General features: G+C 38.8%; 1 protein-coding gene across 2 annotated transcripts in view; it reads left to right on the top strand.

Moving 5' to 3' along the window:
* The window catches only part of ANKFY1 (ankyrin repeat and FYVE domain containing 1), a 44777-nt gene that overhangs the window by 8858 nt on the left and 12424 nt on the right, over positions 1–23495 (top strand). For both annotated transcript variants that reach the window (XM_067537869.1, XM_067537870.1), the window contains exons 3-17: positions 523–641; positions 1231–1366; positions 2670–2793; positions 4617–4766; positions 5825–5990; positions 8779–8983; positions 9974–10042; positions 11152–11351; positions 12030–12127; positions 12678–12903; positions 14875–14973; positions 16918–17071; positions 18349–18517; positions 21282–21400; positions 22322–22478. In XM_067537869.1, coding sequence (XP_067393970.1) covers positions 523–641; positions 1231–1366; positions 2670–2793; positions 4617–4766; positions 5825–5990; positions 8779–8983; positions 9974–10042; positions 11152–11351; positions 12030–12127; positions 12678–12903; positions 14875–14973; positions 16918–17071; positions 18349–18517; positions 21282–21400; positions 22322–22478 — 2191 coding nt within the window. The remainder of the gene's footprint in view (positions 1–522; positions 642–1230; positions 1367–2669; positions 2794–4616; positions 4767–5824; positions 5991–8778; positions 8984–9973; positions 10043–11151; positions 11352–12029; positions 12128–12677; positions 12904–14874; positions 14974–16917; positions 17072–18348; positions 18518–21281; positions 21401–22321; positions 22479–23495) is intronic.

The raw sequence follows: 23495 nt of genomic DNA, 5'->3' as shown, positions 1-23495 counted from the left end.
CCCTGACAGCAGCTCTACTAGGAATGGGATATTTCTGCTTGTTTTGCTTTCATACAGTTGACTGCTCTGTCAAATGTGCTTTGTTTATAGTCCTTTTAGTAGTCTTGCCTGGAAGCCTGTATGGCTTTTAGCAGCCCTGGCTGACTTCAACTTAGTATTCTCTGGGTTGAATCTTGAGTCTTTCCCCACCCCGTTGCCTCAATTATTAATTTTGGTCTGTGTTGTATGAACCAATTTCTGGTGTTTTTTTGTAATGAATGTTAATCATAGGGCTTAGCTTGCATTTTCCTTGTGGTGGCAGTTGGGTTACTTCAGAAAATATCTTACTTAATGGTTGGAAGAATGAACCTATGATTGTTTAATATTAATGCAAGTGACTTTTATCCAATAGACAATTTAGCCTAAATTTAGGTTAAATGTCTTTACATTGTAGATATTTATGACAAATGCAAAGTCCATAAGTGCCAAAGCACTGGGGGTATGTTTGTATGTATTAATATGTATGCTCTTTCTTCTACATAGTGATCTGAAGATAAAGGTTGGGGACAAGCGCATCAGTGCTCACAAATTTGTGTTGGCAGCCCGCAGTGACACTTGGAGTCTAGCCAACCTAGTGTTGACTGAGGAGCTGGATCTGTCAGGTTAGTTGCTGCTTGTCTGTGTTTGATGCTTTGAATGTCTTTGGAACAACTAATGAAAGAGCCCTTTTGGGAAAAGGTTACAGCGCATCATTCAGAATAGTACTCTGACTACAGAGAATGTTTCTCGTTAATTATGAAGCTTAGATTGTGTCTGTAGCATGCTAACAGGCTTGCAAATTTAATATTAATGCTAGCTAAATCAATAACCCACCCTCTTTTTCATTTTAATGATGTGGAAGTTATGTGGTGGTCCTCTCACTTTTTTAATAGGGAATTACATGTAGTGGAAAAAGAAAGTAACTTCAGCAGTAGAGTATCATTTAATGTTCTCAGTTGTTGGCTCAATGAAGGAAGTGTGTGCCATCTTCTGACTTGCAAGAACACTGCTTACAGCGCTATGGGTTTTCTTTGGTTCCCCTATAAATCTGTTGATCTGTCTTGTCCTTGCTTAGGTGATATGACAGCAGACCTATTCTGTGTCCTTTTAGAAAGCTGTAATTTTACCAACCAAATAAAGTGTATTTAAATTGAACTGCAATTATTTGAGACTCAAGTAGCTGGATTTTCACCTTGTCACTTTTTTCACCAGATGCTGACCCTGAAGTGACCATGGCAATGCTGCACTGGATCTACACAGATGAGCTAGAACTGAGAGAAGATGATATATTCTTGACCGAACTGATGAAATTAGCTAATCGGTTTCAACTACAGCTCCTCAGGGAAAGGCAAGTTTCAGTGAATATAGTCAAGCTTCTAGAATGTTGTGGCTGGGTTTTAATTAGCCAGGCTATGAGAAATCAGCTATGTGTAACAGTTATTTACGTTAGCACATTGCATCCTGTTGCTAGCAGATATTAACTCATGGGCCTTAAAGATGGAAGAGGTATATTAATATTTTAAAACTTTGATTTTTAATTTATAGAACAAGAATTTTTCAGCTGATCAAGTTTTATTCTTTTAACTCTGTTACACAAGCCATTCCCATAAGTAGTTCACTCTTTACTCCTGTGTGTCCCCCATCTTGCCAATTACCTAGAGGCTCATGCTCTTGTCTGGAAGCATCAGCTGGAAGCTCATGGCTAGAAAACATGACTAGGTGGTAACTTTGAGGGGTTTTTGTTTTTTGTTTTTTTCCAGAAAAAGCAACTATTTGCTTATAACAAGGCAAATCTGTTATAGTATTGACAGTAAATGGCTTTTGAGTCATTAATGCTTAAGAGTGATTGTTTTTATGCTGACTGTTCAATGACTGACAAATGAAAATACAGCCCTATTAATAGCAGCATTATGCTGAGTTTGGGCCATCCTCTTAATTATAAATCACTTCAGATTTTAAAACTAAAAAGAGTATTGCCAAATGACATGCTTGAGGGAAAGAGGGTAGGAGGCAGAAGTGGAGGGAGGCAATGCAAAATGACCACAGGGATTAATGTTGTTCACCCACTCTCCCAAAGGATATATTAAGAAGTTTGGACTTTCCTCATGAAATGATCTTACAGGTCAGTAAATAAAGCATCCTCTTACTCTGAGCTACTGTCACTTATTGCCCAAATGGTCCCTCAGTTTCTTCCTTTTTTACCTGCCAGCAGGCCTTGACAGCATTAAGTAGGGCACTTAACATAGTATGAACATTTTACCTGGAGAACAGAAATCACTATCTTCATCCAGAGGAGCAAACTTTCCGTAACTACCAAGTTGTATCTCCTGTCAGTTCACAGACTTGCTGCTCTCTCCAGAAGGGTGTGAAATACACTATTATGACAATCTCTAGGTTTCCATTTTTTTTTTTTTTTTTTTTTTTTGGTTTAAATATAAAGCCATTTCTGTTGAAGCTTTTCTAAGGAGGTCTTGTTCTAAATAACAAGAACTTACATAATACTGTTAAACATGACATTGCTTCACTACTGTTGGCTTCCAGATGTTGCTGTAGCTGAATGACCAGCTTTTGTTAGAAATGGAAATCTGAAATTTCAGGACAAGTTTGCTTACCTGATAACGGATTCACATTCCATTTCTTCATTCTGGCAGGTGTGAAAAAGGAGTCATGTCACTAGTAAATGTCAGGAACTGCATTCGTTTCTATCAGACTGCGGAGGAGCTGAATGCTAGCACTTTAATGAACTACTGCGCTGAAATAATTGCTAGTCACTGGGTAAGTACTGTAATAGAAGGGGCAGAGGAAGACTAGCTTGGAGGCTGAAACTTTACGAATCAAAAGTTTAAATCTGTCTCTAAAATGTTGGATTGTATTGATATGTAGCATGTTCAGACTTCACAATCACATTAACACTAGTTCTTCTTACTGGGGAAGAGAGGCAACGGACCTTCTTTGTGCCTTTGTTTTCCCAAAACTTTTTTCTCACTCTGCCCATTTGTAGAACGCAACCCAAACCAGTTTTTCCATTCATCTTCCTGTGCCTGTCTCCTTCAAAGTTCCTTCTAGGATTAAAAGTACCAAAACACTGAAAGACTGATTGGGTAGAAATGGAAATATTGCAAGAAGCCAGCTACTGAATCTTGCTGGAAAGGCATTTCAGTTTAGCCAATTTTAATAGATCTCACTGGTTCAGACTGGTATCAATGTACTTAACTCTGAACTGTCTAAGGTTTGTCCATTACTGGACTATGGAGAATTTGGAATTCCTGCTTTTATATAAATCTAGATTTCCTCTCTTAAAATGGCCCTCAGAAGTAGTAGCTAAGTCATAAAAAGGTACATACTTTGCTTCCAATTTCTTTTCCAGTGCAGGAGTTGTAGGAAATCCTGTGGTTTTTATATACAGTCTTCTACTTTTCTCTATAAGGGCAAGTTATGAAACTTGTTGCCTAATCAAGTCATAAGGATTGCAGTTATGAACAATCCTTTATTTCCTAAGTGCAGGCTCCTATATATGGGTTTATAAGACTTACAGTAACTTTCAGTGTGACTCCTGGAAATCAGATTTATATGGATTTATCTCCTGTCCAAAAATAGTCAATGGTGACTGCATCCTTGGCAGAGGAGCATCTTCACTACATTTGATGTCAAAGGCTTTTGTATTTAACCATGTAGTACAGCTGTTGGCAATATTTATTGGCTAGAAACAGTAAAGAGGAACTCTTGAGATATATATATATACACACACACACACTATCATTTGGGCTACAGAGTAGCACTTCATTCCTTCCCAGAACACACTGGGCAGCTCATTTTTGGCTTCTGCTTTAAAGTAAAATAGAGACTTGCTTATATATCCTGAGGACAGGATCCAAACCTGTCTATGAAAACCATGATTCTTCAGTGGCCAAATGGACCTGTGTCTTTGGAATACTCCCAGTTACTAGAAAGACCCTTGTGGTATTTTAGTATTTAGACTTTGAGGAAAACACTGTCTTCAAATATTAAATACAGAAAAGGAGTGATATTTATTACTCCTACAATTGTGGGAGTTCATAGGAAGTGTCAAATATCAAACTGTGCTATACTATATAGGTGTGCAAAGCCTGTCTTAGGCAGACAAACTCTTTGGAGGAAGGTCTTTCTTTAAGAACCGTGGAATTCCCTTTAAGTCTTTTTTTTAATAGTGCCCTTTATTTCCCCTCAGAAGGATGATATAAAATATGTATTTTTCGGGTGCCTTTCTTTAAATATGGAAATTAAGTAACTTTCACTAGAACGAATTGTTGAAATTTCAAAGTAGAGAGATGTAAAATGAGAATATTCACAACTATCACTTCCCAGACTTACAGGAAGACTTGCTGGATTGCCGCCGGATGGCAGAAATCTGCTAGGACAATTGCTGGGGGTCCTTTGTAGCTGTCATGCACATCTCCAAAACCAAGCGAAATGGAGCCTTGGAATAAGTTCTCTTCAGCATTCCATAGCGCAATAATACTGTGCTGAAGGGCAAACAACCAAAACTCTGCTTGATACGAACAAAGTACAAATATCCATATGGAAACAAGCCAATTCAACTTCGATTTTCTTAATCACAGGATGATTTGCGGAAGGAAGACTTCAGCAGTATGAGTGCTCAGCTGTTATATAAAATGTTCAAATCCAAGACTGAATATCCTTTGCATAAAGCTATTAAAGTGGAGAGAGAAGATGTCGTTTTTCTGTATCTTATTGAAATGGATTCACAGGTATGGTGAGCCTTACAATATCAATTTGAACTGGAATGAGCTAGACGTTATTTTTGGTTTACTTTGGTGCCCTGTATGTGCTGATGACTTTAACTGTAAATTAGACTTAGGCTAATAAGGAATGTCTGACTGGAGAGTGACATACTGTGAAGGAAATCCTAGAAATTAAAGAAAAGGAACATATTGAGACTTTGTTTAGGAAGTACATAACATTTAGCTACCTATCTCAAAGATACTGAGTTCACTAGTTAATGTTTGCGAAGTGCTGTATAAAAATACCATCTATTAATAGGAATGAGGATGATGGCGTATGGCTTGCCTGGTATGATGTCAGCCTTTCAGCTGCAGTTGTTGAAATGACACCCTTAGACTAAACCAGTATAAATCCAGTATGTTTAATATATCAAATTGCAAAATCTGTTACACTGTAATGTAACTTGTATTTCTTGATATTAGCACTATGGTAATGTCACTGTAGTATTTTAGGTAATTTGGTAAGATGCTTTTTCAGTTCCTTTCTAGTGTATATTTCCCACTCTCTTTGAAACAATTACATCTGAGGAAATAACAGGTACTACTCTCTTTTGAAGTCACAAAACACATTAGTTATATTCCCATCTGATTCTGATTTGATGTAAATAAATGACTTGAGAGCTGTTTAAAATCTGTTCCAATATCTCCACTTACACAACTCTGAACAGTAGAGAATCTGATTATACTGATAGACAGATGCTGCCTTCTCATAAACATTGAAGACCATATTTCAAAACTAATTAAATTGCCTTTCAAAACAAACTAAGTTCTCTCTAATTGGAAAGCTGATCCTGCACTTGGATGTACTTTGATTCAGTCTCAAGATAGTCTTTTGTTTGCTCTCTCAAGTGTATTTAAGACAAGTCTCTAAAGAGATTTAATTAGATATAGTACTAGCATTTATGTTGCACTGAAACTTTCCTTTCTAACAGTAGGTCATAGTTAACCAATGTGCAACTTAAAGTTGCATATTGAGTGCTCCCTTGCATATATCTAATGTCAGTCCACTAAATTGTGTTTCTTAGCTGCCTGGGAAGCTCAATGAACTGGATCACAATGGAGATCTTGCTTTAGATTTAGCCCTGTCTCGAAGATTGGAAAGTATTGCAACCACACTGGTCAATTACAAAGCTGATGTGGATATGGTGGACAAGAAAGGCTGGAGTCTGTTACACAAAGCCATCCAAAGAGGTAAGGATAAGGGGCAAAAATTACCATTATATGATGATTTGCTTTTGCAACTCCAGTAGTATGTACATCCTAACTGAGACATTTTTTATGTATCTCTTAATATCTTCTGCCAAAGACTCGGTTTTGGTTTCAAATGTTCATTGGCAAAAGAGGACATTTTGAAGCCCAAGGCTTCATATAGTTATAAAACCTAACACTAATAGAAATGACACAATTAAACTTAATGAAAATGATTTTTTGGATGTAAAGACTAGTTTGCTGGGTTGGCAACTAAAATGAAACTGCTAGTATATGAGCATGTGCAAGAGAAACTATTTGTCCTAGTCCAAGGTGAAATAAAGGGGGGTGGGATTTAATAACATGTTTGACTCCTATAATCTTTAATGGGGGAGTTACACTTGAAGTGCCTAGTATGTTTAAACTGGCTAAAATGTCAATAGCCTATACAAATTTAGCTAGGAGAGGAGAAATTTTTTTCCCTCTTTTCCTTCCCTCAGCTGCTGCGCTCCTTGCAATCCTATCTTTACAGTAGTGAGTTAGAGTTAATAGGGAGAGTCCTTTCTCAGCCTTCCTGTAGTAGGATGGGGAAAGCAGCTCTCCCTACTAGCTGGTTGGAGGAGGACCCCAGTCCTTCATGGCAGTCAATAGTAGGTAGGTGTCTGTGTAGGTAACTCCAAGTTCCAGTGGGCAATAAAACATCACAGTACTTGAGTCAGCATACAAGAAATTCAAGTGACTTTATTTGGATACTCTTGAACTGCTGTCAACACAAGAGAAGAAGGAAAGCAGATACATGTGAGGATTCACCGAACCCAATAGGAAATGGTTGCCATGGCAGTAATGCTCAGGAGGCTTAAGAACAGAGAAACACCTTCTTGGCTTACATCTTTCCCTGACCAGATAAGGCTGCATGTGTCTCTGATAAATAGTGACCTCACTGCATATTACTTAATGCCTGTGATAACAAAAGGCTATTTCTTTGCTCTGACTGGCTGCAGTAGCATGCTGCTGCTGTTGCTTGCATGGACACTTTAGGTGAAAAATAAATTAATGCTTCTCACAGGTACTCTTCTCAGTATTCATACAGCCAGCTTATTTACATCTGAAGTAGTTTAGGAGCTCCAACTGCCAAGCAAAGCGCCTTCATTAGCCTTTGCTTAAATTGCAGCAAGTCACATTAACTATCCCATTAGACTAGTGGGGGGCATGATGCTATGAAGTGCTAAGCATGACTTGCAAGGGAGCTGATTACCCTCGCCTCCCACTGCCAAGGCTAAGCCTTCTAGGAACAGGCTTTACATGTGTGAAGGCTGCAATTAAATAAAATCATGGAAATCTTGCAGTAGGTTGACCCCCTCAAGGACTTCACCACTGTCAAACTTCTTAATTTTAGCATTTAAACATGAATACTTAAGTGGCAAGAAAGTAAAAACCTTTTTCAAATCGGAGCTTTCGGTTTTGCAGTTACTCCTTCCTTGTACTTGAAGGTGCAATGAAGTAGTGTGGTGTTTGCATTACCATAGCACCCTGTTTGACTTCAGTTGTATTCTGGGGCAACAGACTGGGGAGTCAAACCAATTATCTGACTTTACTTCCAGGATAAGCCTAATTTCTCTGCATTGTGAGGGGGAAGTTCCTCAATCCAATTACTGAAACCTTACATTATTAATGCGAATTTTCCCCTCCCCCCCCCTTCATTCTCCAAGGTTATATTTCAGTAGACAAGTAACTTATGGAAGTACATTACTGTACTTAACCAAGCATGGCGGGAGAAGGGAGGATGGCTTTAAGGCACTTAACTGGGACTTGGGGTCAATACCCAGGTCTCCCACAAATAGTTTGATTGTGGAAAGTCCGTTTATCTCTCTAAAATGGGGATACTGTCTTCTGACTGGCTTGCCTATGTAGATTTTAAGTTCTTTTGGGGCAGGGAATGTCTTCTAAAATGTTTATGTACAGCCCTAGCATGATAGGGCTCTGATCTCTGCAGGCACTATTGTGCAATGTAAATACAACACCCCCCCCACCCCCCCCCCAAAAAAAAAAAAAAAAAAAAAAAAAAACTAGAGCAATGACTCAAACTGTTCCACATACCCAGGCTCCCTCCCATTTAGCAAGATGGGAGGGGTAGGGTGGCTGCAACCTCTGACACCTGTTGATGTCACCCAGGGTGATAGTTCCTGAATTAGAGGGAAGTGTGAGCCAAAATGACCTATAGGTATAGCCTCAAGTCATACAAAGTTACACTCTGAAAAGCTTTAGGATAGTTAGAATGAGACTAAGTTTCCTATTACTTTCTATAACAAACTTTAATTTGTGTAAACAAGCTCCTATCTATTGCTCTTGTCCTATGGTAATAGATACTTTTATGGAGTCCTAGCAGAAGGATGACAATGTGGAGAGGAACCTTTTCTCTCAACTGAAATGCCACAGTTTTGGTATAGGGACTAAAACTCACTCCAGTGTGCTTTAAAACATTTTGGCCAAGTACTTAAACTCTTTTTGAGCTAGAATGCAAGTTAACCTTTAAATAGGAAAACACTGGCTTTCTAAGGAAGCTTCTTACTAAATGGGGGGAAAAATACCTTTAGAGGGGCCAACGTGACACAAGTTATGTTGTACATTGCAGCTGTTTGGCTTCTAGCAGGAAGGAACTTAATATCAAGCAACACTTCATGATACCTATGGAACTAATGCAGATCACAACCTTCTGAAAATGACTGATGTACAGCATATAATGAATCTTAAGATCAGATGTATAATTTCTTCCTTTTGCACATCCCAACAGGAGATAAGTTTGCTGCTAATTTTCTCATTAAAAATGGTGCCCGCGTGAATGCTGCTACATTGGGAGACCAGGAGACTCCTCTGCACCTTGTTGCATCGTACAGCCCCAAGAAGCACTTGCCAGATGTGATGTCAGAGATGGCACAGATTGCAGAGTCCCTCTTACAGGCTGGAGCCAATCCAAACATGCAAAACTGCAAAGGAAGGTGAATATATTGGTAGCGCTGTCTTGCTTTGGTAACAACTTCTGAAAGTTAATGATAGCATATGTCTGTCTAATCAGACTGTTTCCAGTATGCTGCGGCTTATTCAGAAGGCTGTGTATCTTCATGGAATAGACAAGGAGATGTCTCAAACCAAACAAAATCAAACTAGATTATTTAAATGGGAGATCTGCAAATACCCCCATCTCTCTACAGAAAGTGTCACTTTAGTAGGTGGAATTCTTCTGTTGGGCGTTACTGAACTGAAAGCAATGCCTTGGAAATGAGGTTGAGGAGGGAACTGGCTGCTGAAATATATGGAGAACAATTGTACACTTCACTGATCATCAGTATATAGTAAAGCAATGGAAATAAGATGGGAGACAAAACAACAAACAATTGGCACAAAGTGTTTAGATCCCCTGGATATCATTTTAGCTTGCTAGCAAAGGTAGTCTTTGCTTGGTATTATAAGCATAGCCACACTTGAGTCCCATATACAAAAGCGTTTTGAAGCTTTAATTGTATTGCTGTTTTTTGGTAGAGTAGTAAAGGTGTGTGTGTGTGGGGGGGGGGGGGATGTGCACAGGAAGAGCACTGGTAGACTATGGAATGTGCAAGGCTGCTAGATTTGAGTAGGGGGAAATGGACTACAGGTAATAGTCTGAGGGTGTCACATTTACTGTAAGCGAAGTTAAATCTTCAGGTTGCCGCCTAAGATTTACATGGCGCTAAGCTGCTTGGGTGCTCACCCAACCCAAACAGGCTTCTGGTAGCCCTCTTGGCTGTTGAGACAGATTTGTACTGGCCTTTGACCTTGAAAGTCAGTAGGCAGGTGGTTGTGGAGCAAAGTCTGACCTGACTCTCCAAATTTGTATGGGAATGTTGTGTTGGTTAATGTGAAGTGCAATGAAATTTTGATGTCAGAAAAATCTTTCACTGGCTTGTAGCTACTTCCTAATTGTAATTGACTGACTGACTTTCTTTCTGCAGGACTCCCTTACATGCATCAATTGTTGTTAGGAATGATCCTGTATTCAGTCAGCTTCTCCAGTGCAAACAGTAAGTCTCAGTAGTTATTTTGAGGTTTTAATTTGAATTGCGTACTCCAAACCACACCAGAGTGGAGAGGAATGTATAGGCTTTTTCTTTTGTTAAACAATAATCCTAACTGCTCAGCATTCCTCAGCTGCTAGTAGAGTCTGGATGTAAAATTATAGAAGTCTGTCTGAGGTAGTTTAGCCTATGACATCTTGGTTCTGTTTCTGACTTTGTTACTGGGTGATCTTGGGCAAGTCACTTCACCTTTCTGTGCCTCCATTTTCCCCCATCTGTAAAAATGGGGATAATGTTACTGACCTCCTTTTAGAAAGTATCATGAAATCTAATGATGAAAACGGTTCTATAAGTGCTAGCTATTACTTGTGGAGTTTCAGATGGAAACTTGCATTGGTAAGGCATCTGGTCCTTTTGGCTTCTGGCTTGGTATAGAGGAGGGAAAAATGAGCTTTTTCTTCTAATGCTACCTTAGTCTGCAAGGAAGGAAATTGCATAGCAATGTCTTCCATGTTTGGGGTAGGTCAAGTAAAGCACTACTGCTCTGAACTAGAATTGCAAAATGGACAAGCAATTATCAGGCTCTCAAAACAGCTAGTCTGAAATCTTTCTTAGGTCCAATTGAACTTCCATTTGAAACTTATGCAGTGTGGCTCCCATTAACTTCATTGGAAGCTGAATAGGGTACTTAAGTTACTTTAAGGAGTGCAGTTCCTTCTTGTGTGCTCTAGGTAAAATGGGGACATATGTATGTATAGAATCTAAAATTGAGACCACCATTAAAGACCATCTCCAACAGAAACCTATCTCTACCCGTCTCTCAAGTGACTATTTTAGAGTGGTCTATATAAGACAGTCTTCATTATAGCCTCAGAATTTTCTTTCCTTGTGCAATTTAACATCACCACTGGTTTTAAAGGCCAGTAAATACAAGTCTAAGGAATAGTGGTCTTCTCAATAAGACCTGAAGTTTTTGTTTATAAAACTATGTAATGGTGATTCTTTTTAATGGAGTCTTTCTTATCCATTCTTGGAAGGTGTTCCTTGGTGCAGGGTTTTTTTTGAGGCACAAATAAGGGGATAGCTAAAAATCTAACTTACTTTGTGTCTGTTAGACTAGACTTAGAACTGAAGGATCATGAGGGAAGCACAGCTCTCTGGCTTGCCGTTCAATATATCACAGTGTCTTCTGACCCATCTGTAAACCCTTTTGACGATGTCCCTGTTGTGAATGGAACCTCCTTTGATGAGAATAGCTTTGCAGCAAGACTAATCCAGCGAGGCAGCAATACAGATGCACCTGACACAGTAACAGGTAAACCAGAGGTTTGTATTCATGTTTAGACAAAAGGTTTGGATGACAAGGTCACAAAAGCAGAGATGAGCATAAAAGCTATTTAATGGCATATTGCCTCAATTAGGTATCGTCTTTTTTGTTTTGCTCTACTGAGGTCTGAACTGCCACTGGCCCTATTTTGGTACCTTAATAGAGAAGACTTGGTCCAAAATCTTTAGAGGTAGACTTAGGAGAAGGCACACTGATTCAGAACCCTACTATATATTGTCTTGCACTCTGGCTCCTAGCTGTACCCGTAAGCTATAATAACTTAACCCATAAATGGCTAAATAAAACTTTGAAAGGAGTTCAGGTATGGTCTCCCTGATGAGTTACAGATGCTGTCATGGGGAGAGCCTTATAGAGTGGGCGGAAAATCCTAAAACCAGCTGAAGTCAGGAAGACTTCCCTGCTGTTCAAGTCCTGGAGTCATCCTCCCTTCCTGTCCAAAATGTGTAGTGTATTCTGTAGTGGCAGGTTGGAGACCAAAATGTAATGTTGAAAGGGCATGCCTGTTCTTCAGTAAACAGCATTTCTGCCATTGGTCTATCAAGTTTTAAATCTCTTGGGGAAGGATACTAGAGATGTTCCAAATTATAAAGTGAAATCAGGGGGGTAGTACTTTAACTCTGCATGCATTTTCGTATTCTCTTTTAGGAAATTGCTTATTGCAGAGGGCGGCTGGAGCAGGAAATGAGGCAGCTGCTCTCTTCCTGGCAACCCATGGGGCAAAAGTGAACCACAGAAACAAATGGGTAAGAAGTAGTTAGATTTTTTTGTTGCAGTAAACAAAATCCAGGTGTAACTAACTCTACCAAACTTCCCATTCCCCCCCACCCCCCTTACTCTTAAACTGAAACTAATGCTAGTTTAACAAGTTTTTTGTTAGTTGCTTGGTTTCATAATTTGTTTGAGACAAGTATTCAGTAAGTGTAAGGACTTGTTTAGTAAAGCTCTACAAAGAAAATCTGGAATGCTAGAGTGGTGAGATGACCTATTATGGTGTACAGACAATTGTACTCTGTTCCCATGACACATGGTGACGACTGAAAAGTGGGGTACACACTGCAGTGATAACACTTCTGTCCCGATAATGTCTGTCATCAGTATAACTTCACTAGTTTCATGCATGTTTAGAAATGCTGATGCTGAAATTTAACCTAATTTTAACTGGGTGACCATAGTGTTTACTAGTATACACTAAACAGAAAGCAGTCTTGGAAGCTGCTGAATACAATTCTAATTTGGGGGCTTCCTATTTTTAGCTGTTGGTTTCAGAACTCCTAAGCTTTATTTCTGTTAAAGGGAGAAACTCCATTGCATACATCTTGTCGGCATGGTCTATCAAACCTAACGGCAGAGCTTCTGCAGCAAGGAGCTAATCCTAATATCCAGACTGAAGAAGCAGCGCCTAGTCAGAAGGATGCATCCTCATCAACTGCATCAGAGAATGTGTATCTACAAACTCCCCTTCATATGGCTATAGCATACAACCACCCAGATGTGGTATCAGTCATATTGGAGCAAAAAGGTAAGCTTTTGTTCAAGCTACTACTGGATGGCAAGATTACAGCAACTCTCATACAATGGCAAACTGTGAATTGTATCGTATGAGTCATGTCTCCCTATAGACTGAGTTAAATATAAAACTTTACTGTTTTCCAAGAGTAATTTATCAGCTGCTTGTTTAGCACAACTGTGACTGGACCATAGAATCATAAAAGATTAATGTTGGAAGGGACCTCAGGAGGTCATCATCTAGTGCAACCCTCTGCTCAAAGCAGGACCAACCCCAACTAAATCATCCCAGCCAGGGCTTTGTCAAGCCAGGCCTTAAAAACCACTAAGGATGGAGATTCTACCACCTCCCTAGGTAACCCATTCCAGTGCTTTACCACTCTCCTAGTGAAAAAGTTTTTCCTAATATCCAACCAAGACCTCCCCAGCTGCAACTTGAGACCATTGGTCCTTACTCCATCATCTGCGCCACTGAGAACAGCTTAGCTCCATCTTCTTTGGAACCCCCATTCAGGCGGTTGAAAGCTGCCATCAAATCCCCCCCTCACTCCTCTTCTTTTTGCAGACTAAATAAACCCAGTTCCCTCAGCCTCTTCTCATAAGTCATGTGTCTGAGCCCCTAATCATTTTCATTGACCTCCACTGAACTCTTGGCCCACATCTTTTCTGCAGTGGGGTGCCCAAAACTAGACACAACACTCCAGATGTGGCCTCACCAGTGCCGAATAGAGGGGAATAATCACTTCCCTCGATCTGCTGGCAGTGCTCCTACTAATGAAGCCCAATATGCTATTAGCCTTCTTGGCAACAAGGGCATACTGACTCATATACAGCTTCTTGTCCACTGTAACCCGCAGGTCCTTTTCCTGCAGAACTGCTGCCTAGCCAGTCAGTCCCCAGTCTGTAGCTGTGCATGGGATGCTACTGTCCTAAGTGCAGGACTCTGCACTCGTCCTTGTTGAACCTCAGATTTTTTTTTTCTCTCCCCAATCCTACAATTTGTCTAGGTCACTCTGTGTATCTTATCCCCACTCTTCAGGTCATCTACCCTTCCCTGTAGCTTAGTGTCATTCACAAACTAACTGAGGGTGCAAGCCACCCCATCTTCCAGATCAGTAATGAAGATGTTGAACAAAGCTAGCCCCAGGACCAACCCCATGGCATTCTGCTTGATACCGGCTGCCACCTAAACATTGAGCTGTTGATTGCTACCCATTGAACCTGACAATCCAGCCAGTTTATTGTCCACCTTATAGTCCAGTCATCCAACCCATACTTTAACTTGCTGAAAAGAATACTGTGGGAGACTGTATCAAAAACTTTGCTAAAGTCAAGGTATAGAACATCTTCTAGTTCTGTCTTTTTCACTAATTTAATATTCTCCCCTGATGTGTAAAGGAAGTGCCATCCTAGATCTGTGGTCTTGGAGACAATACCTAGTATTTGTCTGGATGTCTTCCACCTCCCCATTCTAACTCCTTCAGTTTCATTCTAGCCCTGCATTTCAGACTGACAGTAGAAAAGTGAACTTGTGTCACCAAGGGAAAAAATATCCAATTCTGGTAGATTCAGGATTTGACCCTAGGATTTTTAACTACTTACCATGTATTTGCTGCAATTAACCGTCTAGACATAAGGACAGTAGATGGATATTTCTGTTTTTTCCCTAGAAGGCAGGACTTGATAAAATTCCAGAAAGTTATTGACATCACTTTTTTTTACTATTGCTGAAAGATGTCTAGTGTTGAGCAGTTCCAACAAATTTCCCTCAAACTTCCTAAGAACTACTTAACTTTAAGAGAACTTTCTGTAACACTTCCAAACTAAGCAACATGATTGTTTTGGGTCAGTTGAAATCAAAGTATAACAAACAGGTTCTGAGAGCAGTTACAAGTGAATATTGATGCATAGAATTACAGGAACACATGTTTAACATTTGATCAAACACCACAGAATTTTAACCAGAGTATTGTTTATTTTTAAGCTAATGCCCTTCATGCTACCAACAACTTGCAAATCATTCCGGACTTCAGTCTCAAGGACTCCAGAGATCAGACAGTTTTGGGACTAGCATTATGGACAGGTAAAAGTTTTTAAATTCTCAGTCTTTTTGAAGAAATAGTTGTTGAAGACTTATTGCTAATCCCACTTACAGGTCAGGAGGGCAACTGTATTGACAATCACTTACTTTGCTTATGGAACTACTGTATAGTCAAGGCCCTTTGCTTTTGGTTTTTATTTTGTTTAAAATTTCTCAGGAATTAATTGGTATAAAAGTGGGTGAAAATCAGTGCAAAAAAATTCAGTTTTCTGCCTAAATATCAGGGTTAACATTAGGACAGGATATCTTCCACTACATTGCCTTACTTAACAGACAGCCTGATTTTCTAAGAGGAATACATTTAAATGTAAATGCAAGACTATCTAATGTATTGGATTTTCTTAACAAGAATTGCCATGTACTTGAGTGGTCCAAAATTTGGGTGAAAATCAGTAACAAACACAACAACCAATAGCTTTAGGAAAATCTAGGAATTCTTTGAGTAAAAACCAAGTATATAGTATGCTCTATATAGCATAGTAACTCTCCAGCTTCAGAAACTTGGTGTGTCCTTCAGGTTTTTTAGAAACCTTGTTTAATTTAGTTTTTTTTATTTCCTCTAGTTTTTATCAGGGGGACTAAGGGAAATTCACTCTAGTTTCATGACAAGGTTGAGCGAATACTAACCTCAATTTAAGGTTGTTTTATAGCCACTTTTTTTTCCCCCAAGCCTTGTATCTACATTGCATGACAGACCTATTTTTTGGGAGGAGGCTTGCTTCGTACATTGAGAGTAATAAGCCAGCAGATGGAAAGACTCCTTCCTCACCCTCCTTCCTGATTAGCACTGTGGTGCTTTTCAGGCACATGGAAGGCAGTGTGTCCTACATGTAAAAGGAAAACTTACCTTTTCCTCAATCTAGGGGTGGGAATAAATTCCAAAGCCACTTTCCCCTTAAGTGAATCAGACAAGTCCTATGTCCTTGCTCTGGCATTTGTATCTGGCCACCACTTCCTTTGTGTGGGCTCGTGCTGTAGGATAGCTTTTTGGATCTTTGTTGGTGGGATCTAAACTTCGTGAAATACAAATCAGTATGCCTAATCTTCCTTGTAGTCAGACATTTTGGTAAACAGCTACTTGAGATCCATGTAACAGCTGGGATGTTGTGCATTACATTGTGTCCTGTCCTTTTGGATTAGTTTAACTTTAGCTTAAAAGCAAAAAGGTATTAGATTCTATTATGGCTATGTACCTTTATTCTGTCTCTGCATTTTTAAGTGCAGTTCTGGAACTACAGAAGTGCAATAGGTTAGCCACTGTAGTGATGGACATTTAGGATTCTACAAGTGCTAAAGATGAAATGGCACAGTGAGATGGATAGCTGATGCACTAACCTGTTTTAACCAAAATCAAATCCTGTCTTCAGTTAGATGGGAAAACAATGTGGTCTCATATTAGCTACATTTTTTGTGTACATCATAAATCCATAACATTTCAGCAGTTGTCACCCTCTGATCAGGAGAGACCAAGGATTAGACTAGCCAGGATGGCAAAGGTCAAGCTAGATGCATATCATCAAAGCTATGTTGGAGGCGGCCGTGCCTGGCTTCAAGTGTTCTAATCCTCATGAATACTAAATCCTCTTTCCATTGAAGACAAACAAACACAAACCTTTTATATGGGCATTAGAAGTGTGGTTGTAAAATTAACCACATAACCTCTACCTATGAAAATAATTGTACTAAGATTATCAAAATTAGCAGGTGATTTTTTTTTTTACAGGTAGAGACTGAGTCTTGCCTATTGCTAAATATATCTGAAGGTCTTTACTTCAGTTTGAAGCAACTTGAAAGTTCTAAGTTAATTTTTTCAACATAATTGTAAGGTCTTGATATGAAGATCATTATGGGTAAAACCTTTACAGAGGATCCTTATTGTAACTCAGTTTCTGTAGGAATAAATATTAATAAGTTATCACTCTCCAGGCATGCACACCATAGCAGCTCAGCTACTTGGGTCTGGGGCATCCATCAATGACACAATGTCAGACGGACAGACTCTATTACATATGGCAATACAGAGGCAGGATAGCAAGAGTGCCCTCTTTTTGCTGGAACATCAAGCCGATATAAATGTGAGGTAAGACTTTTGTACCTGATGTAGCTCTGAATTGGAGGAATATATAGGAAAAGTGGTTGGATTAAACTGCCTCTAAAGGAAGAGCTCAAGAATAAAAAGTGCCTAATTCTTGATTTCAAATTATGAAAGATATTGGGAGTTACTCATTCTGGGACAAGCTATTTATATATATATATATATATATATATATATATATATATATATATATATATATATATATATATTAAAAAAAAAATTAAATTATAATTGATGGACCACCTACAAAGTTGGTAACACATGATACTATCCTTTTATCCATGTCAGATTTTTCCATAGATAGCAAAGGGAGGCTTTCCCAAAGATCAAAAGTTAGAACATGGCCCAGTTAGTAACTGAAAAGTTTTAGGTAATACTGGTATTGTATTCTGAATCACTCAGCATAGTGGCATGAGGAGGAGTAACATGGGATTCTTTCAGTGCTATTTCTGCCCTCCTTTTAAAACTGTGATGCAGGTGCCTGGGTCTAGTAACTTTACAAAATCAGGTGCCTCCTTAAATTCTGAGAATCTGATCTTCCTCAATAGGTTTCAAAATTCTCACCCCAGTGAGATGAATGGAAGTACCTCACATCTTTAGAGCCATCAATGTCTGCAGACTCAAGAAGACAGCGTAGTATTGGTTTACATTGGATTCATCCTTGGAAGGCATTCTTCCAAGTCATCATGGCTAGAAACCTAAATATTAAATAAGCTTCTGTCATGGGGCCAGATAAACACCTCCTGGGTGGAATCCAGTTATCAGGCTGAGTGATTGATACTATTGTACTAATGCTAAAGATGCCTGTCATAGTCCAGTGCCTCTGATTCTCCTTTATGCTCCGAAATAACGGTTCGTTATAGATGACTTCATGCTCGTCCTTGGCAGTAGATTGCCCTAAAAAGCAAGCTTTGGTTTCAACAGATGCTATCTAATTGTAGTGAAAACAGAAATGCTGAACAGCATCTTGGGACTGTCTGCTAACCCAACAGCTTTAACATTATGGCAGTGATAATAGTTGGAGGGAAAAAAAGTGAAGACATGAACTGAGTTTTGTGGCTAGTGGCTAAAGGTGGTGGTGGTGATGTACCTTCTTATGTGTCTTAAACTAGGCACTTTTTTACCCAAGGAGTTTAAAATCAAAGTGTATGAATCAAGAGCTGATACTTTGATTGGTCTGCCAATAAATCAGTGCAACAGAAGGTCTTTATTTTAATGAGGTGATGACAATAGATCTTATAGATCAACTGTACATATTGCAGAACTCAGGATGGAGAGACGGCCCTTCAGCTAGCTATAAAAAACCAGCTTCCCCTAGTGGTTGATGCTATTTGTACCAGAGGGGCGGACATGTCCGTGCCAGATGAGAAAGGGAATCCTCCACTATGGCTTGCCCTGGAAAATAATTTGGAAGATATTGCATCGACTCTGGTAAGACCAGCATTTTCACCATATCCTTAAATTTTTACAATCAGTTTGTGAGATTGCGTTTCACTAGTAATCAAATGCTATGGAGAAGCAAAATTAACCGCTAGTACACTAATGCGTAGGAATCAATAGCAACATGTGCTTCTGTAGCATTGTCAAATCTGGTACCGGTCTGTCATATCCAAAGTGGGCTTCTAAACTTTTTTGGAAGACTTGTTTAAACTCTTCTTCTGTTTTTAGTCAAAACTTAATTGCCCACTACCAGCGCACACCTCCCAATGCAGTTTTAAAACTTCCATGATTCTTTATCCTCCCTAGTTTGTAGGTCACTTGAACTTTTTGGAAAATGTCAACCCACAAAAATATGGTATTTGTAGCAGGAATTAAGTATTTGCTGGACCACATGCTCATGTTCCTGTATTGATCTAGTCTGTAAAGGGTACACTAAAGCTGGTAAATACCCTCATGTAATTTGACTTACCCCTGTCTGGGTTTTTTAAATATGTTTGGTGTTGATGAACCTTACAGGCTTCAACTAGATATCATATCCTCCTCCCCCCCCCCCCCCACACACACACACACACACAAAAGATCTCATGCAGGCATTAGGTAATCCAGCAATGCTCTTACTGTTGTTAGGTCCTCTTCATTGGAGACATGAGGATTTTTCAGTGCTTCCTTCCATATGGGACCTGTTAATAAAAGAGAAAAATCTAACTCTAAATCAGACCAGGTTTTAATAAAAGCTGGCAGGCTGAGAAATTTTGACTTCATACCTGTTCTCCATAAGGATGCTTCTTTTTAAGCCTATGACTTTTGTGTGTGACACCAATATATATTCTATATTAGGATGGGAAGACCAATTTTTAAATAAGTAGATATTGGGTCTTACTGTAGAGAATGGCCTAAACAAAGGCATATGATGAAATAACAGTGCGTATTAGATAATATTTCTGCAATGCAGCTAAAATCAATGCAACTTATCTGGGAGCATCTAAAGGGTTCCAGTACATTAAGGTAAAATGTATAAGCATGAATATATGGGTCAAAACTGGAAACATTAAAAAAAGGTTTCAAAACTCTGAAATGTAAGTGGTCTGACCTTCAAAGGTGTTAACATCTACAATTATTTAACTTCCCTCAGAGTTGGGAGTTCTCACTATTTCAGGAAAGTAAGTCACTACTTTTTCAGTCTCTACATTTGTAAATTTAAACAGTACTCCTTTAAAAATTTTCTGTCCACCTTCTTCAGATTAAGGGAGATATGACTCTCTGAAACTTAAGCATTGACTCTTGTGTTCATGGTTGCAAAGTGGATCAAGATTCCAAGTACATATTCATCTAAAATGTGTGTTAAAATAGTATTTACTTCATCATTGAAATGTGGTCTGTTTTTGTTTTCTTGGGGAAAACAGTGCCTGAAGTATGCATGGAATTTGAGGGTATATTAGGAATATGACTGCATCTTTTTTAGAACAATTCCTGTAAGTCAATTTGTTAGTCATATTACTGATCCAGTGATATGATGGGAACGTTGAACCAGTTTTTGTGCTAGTGTTGCTGCTGTATATGTATGTGAAGTTAGAAAGATAAATGTTCTGGGTGGTTTTTTGTGCAGCAAGTTATTAAATGGTAATATCTCCAAGCTTTCAGTTGCCATAACTATTTTTTAGACACCTTTGTAGTTGGGTAACTTGATCACCTTTGCTACAGAAGTTACTTAGAAAGCACAATAATAACTATGTAATTTAAAAATCACTTATGTCAAACTCTAGCTTGAAGCAAATTTTTATAGCTGAACTTATTAACCCCTTGACAAATGGAAGTTTAACTATATTATTCATAACAAGGCTACGTTATTCCAGTGAGCTTACTTTAATTTTAGCTTAGGTATGTTCCCGAGGTGTTAAAAAGCCTTTCTTGCTTCTTGTTGGAAAGCTTATGAGCATTTAATGGATCTCAAAATACCTCTGTGAACTGGCTGGCCAGCTTCCCTTTTTTTAAATTTTTTTTAAAAAAAACACTTTTGAAACTCTGGCTTATCTTCCTTTCTTCCCCCCCCCCCCTGAAAACTGCAGAAGATCTTGTTCCCAAACAAATGGGGTTTGATGTAGTCATTAAGTTCAGACAAAGTTGTAGAGTACTTTACTGCTTTCATTCTATGGGCATGAAAGAGTTGGGGCAGGGTGATGTGTTTTCTGTAAACAAAGATTGAGTACCCTGTGGCAACATCATTTCTAAAAAGTCTGTCTGAAGGATTTACTGCAACTTACGTTCAGTTGCCCATCCTGTTCTAGGTCACTTTTCATTGAGCATGACTAGTAAAGTTTCATATACAACTGATTGCCCTTTGAACAGAGTTACAGGAGGTGATATTAGATGTGCTGGAACTCCCACTTACTGCTGTGTGTGTGTGGGGGCGGGGGGATGAGTTACTATGAATCTGATGCACTTGAGCTACCAACCACCTTGCTGTTAGTGGATGGATGACTAATCTGGTCCCAAACAAATCTGGACTTTATGGCAGTCACATGAAAATATTTCATAAGACTACAGATGACAGTTGCTAATTTATCTTGTCATAAGGGTAATATATTACAAAAGATGAAGGAATAAAGAGAAATAAAAACTAAACAGTTACAGCTGTGGGGGTTGCAGGGGAGGGAGGTTTTTTCTTTTGTTGCTACTCTTAAAAACAAAGAATAGCCAAGTGAATATATAACTGAGATGCAGGTATCTACCTTATTGTGCTTCATTGTTAATTCAGGTAAGACATGGCTGTGATGCAACCTGCTGGGGTCCAGGACCAGGTGGATGCTTACAGACACTTCTGCACAGAGCCATTGATGAAAACAGTGAACCAATAGCATGCTTCCTTATTCGCAGGTCAGATATGAGACTGCTCTACAAAGTGGTGGTGTAGCCATGTTGGTCCGGGGATATTAGAGAAGGTGGATGTGGTAATATCTTTTATTGGACCAACTTCTGGTGGTGAGAGAGATACAAGCTTTTGAGCTACACAAAGCCCTTCAGGTCTGTGTAGCTCAAAAGCTTGTATCTCTCTCTCCACCAGAAGTTGATCCAATAAAATATTACCTCACCCACCTTGTTGCATTCCAAAAGAAACTTTAAAGTTTTTGTTTAGAATCTTCAGATGGCACTGTCAGTCATTCTAGAGTGGTGCTTTCCCAATGGATTCTGTCTTCAGCATTATCCAACACACTAGTCTGGTAACTTCTAATGTACTGCAGAAAAGACCCTCTCTTATAATGTCTGTAAACAGAACATAGGCGCACCAGCAGCGGGTAAATGTAAATCTTAATTTTGTTTCAAGCTAATGGTGGGCATGCACACTTCATTCAGCTTAGTGGATGGATAGCTCTCATTAAATTCAGGGTTTTTTATACTTTGGTGTGGAACAGCCTTTGTTTGTGAAGCATTGACAAACTAGCAAGTACATACTGCTAGTAGCTTGTGGAGTTACTGTTTTGAAATGTCAGTTACACTATTTAAGGGACTTGAGTTTTCTTAAGCTTTTCATTGTTTGTGAGTACTGAACACTTTTGTAGTAAAGATGTTTTCCCTTAAGATGAACATTATTAATGCATAAATTCTCACTAGTGTTAAGGATGCTACTGTAAACAGATGAGGGTAAAACTAACTCTTACAAGAGTTTTAACACATGCGCACACAAGCAATAGCTACTGGTGAATCTCTTGTAAGGAAAGAGCTTTCCACGTTGGTTCAGAGCTGCTAGTATCAGCTCATCCATGGAAAGAGATTTAATTGTTGCTGCTTTCCTTCCAGTGGTTGTGATGTAAATAGTCCTAGACAGCCAGGTGCTAATGGTGAAGGAGAAGAGGAAGCTCGTGATGGACAGACACCTCTGCATTTGGCAGCTTGCTGGGGGCTGGAAGAGGTGGTACAGTGCCTTCTAGAGTTTGGTGCCAATGTAAATGCACAGGTAAGTAGAAATATACGTAGGTTGTCTTTCAAAAAGTAAAGACTACTGTTCTAAACTTTTTTCCAGCTCAAGTTTGAGATTTTTTTATTTAATATGGAAATCTGTCACTAACACAGTATCTGTTGCAGCTTTAACATAAAGAATAAAACTGATTGTTCAATTGTTTCCCTTCCAACCCACGCATCTGGAAGTTGGTTTTTTTTTTTTTTTTTTTGGTTTTGTTTTTTGTCCCATTGAATGAACTCTGGAGATTGACTCAACTGATTGTTGTACATGTGTTCAGCTTCATAATAAATAATTTAATCTCTTTCCATATATCATAATCCCTTTTGGATCAGAGAAACTGAACTTTGTTTGGTTTTTATTTTAGATTTCTTTGTTTTTACTATTTTTAGTTAGTGCATAATGCACACACATGTCCTGAAGATCCTGCTTGACTACACAAAATGTTCTGTTTAACTAGACATGTGGTATTGGTTTGTTAGGACTGCTATTCCATATGTAACCACATCCATGTAGTTAATGCCAGGTTACCCATTTCAAAACTTCCACCAATCTGAAACCAATTTATGGTGTAGTAAGCATGTCAAATAATCCTGAAAGTATCTTTGTTTATACGTTGCTCTAATTTTTCTTTTGCATCAATTAAGACCCTTTTAGGTTAACTTCTTAAAACTTTGTTTGCTTGATCCATGGAACTTTCTGGTATGTTTTATTTTTAGCAGAGAAATAAGCACTAATTCCTAAATCCTTCAATAGTTATTTAACACAAATGGAGTAAATGAATAATTAATGACTGTACAATAATCATACCAATGTGTTTGCATGATGCAGGAAGTGTAAAGAAGCAACCTTTTAAAGTTGCAATATGCTGGGGTGTGTGAGAGGGTGGGGAGGGGCAGTGGGGAGGAAATGTTCAAATATTCCATAGCTGAAATATTAAGTCTTATTGATATTTGCTTGAGAGTTCCTTTAGTGGTCACATATTATTGTGGACACAACTGTTAAATACTCATG

This window comes from Emydura macquarii, unplaced genomic scaffold, assembly GCF_026122565.2.
Source record: "Emydura macquarii macquarii isolate MOO-44397 ecotype Brisbane River unplaced genomic scaffold, CSIRO-AGI_Emac_v2 contig_450, whole genome shotgun sequence".
Classification (NCBI taxonomy): Eukaryota; Metazoa; Chordata; order Testudines; family Chelidae; genus Emydura; species Emydura macquarii.
Note: the sequence above shows the minus strand (reverse complement) of the source record. Positions and strands in the feature narration are given on the sequence as shown.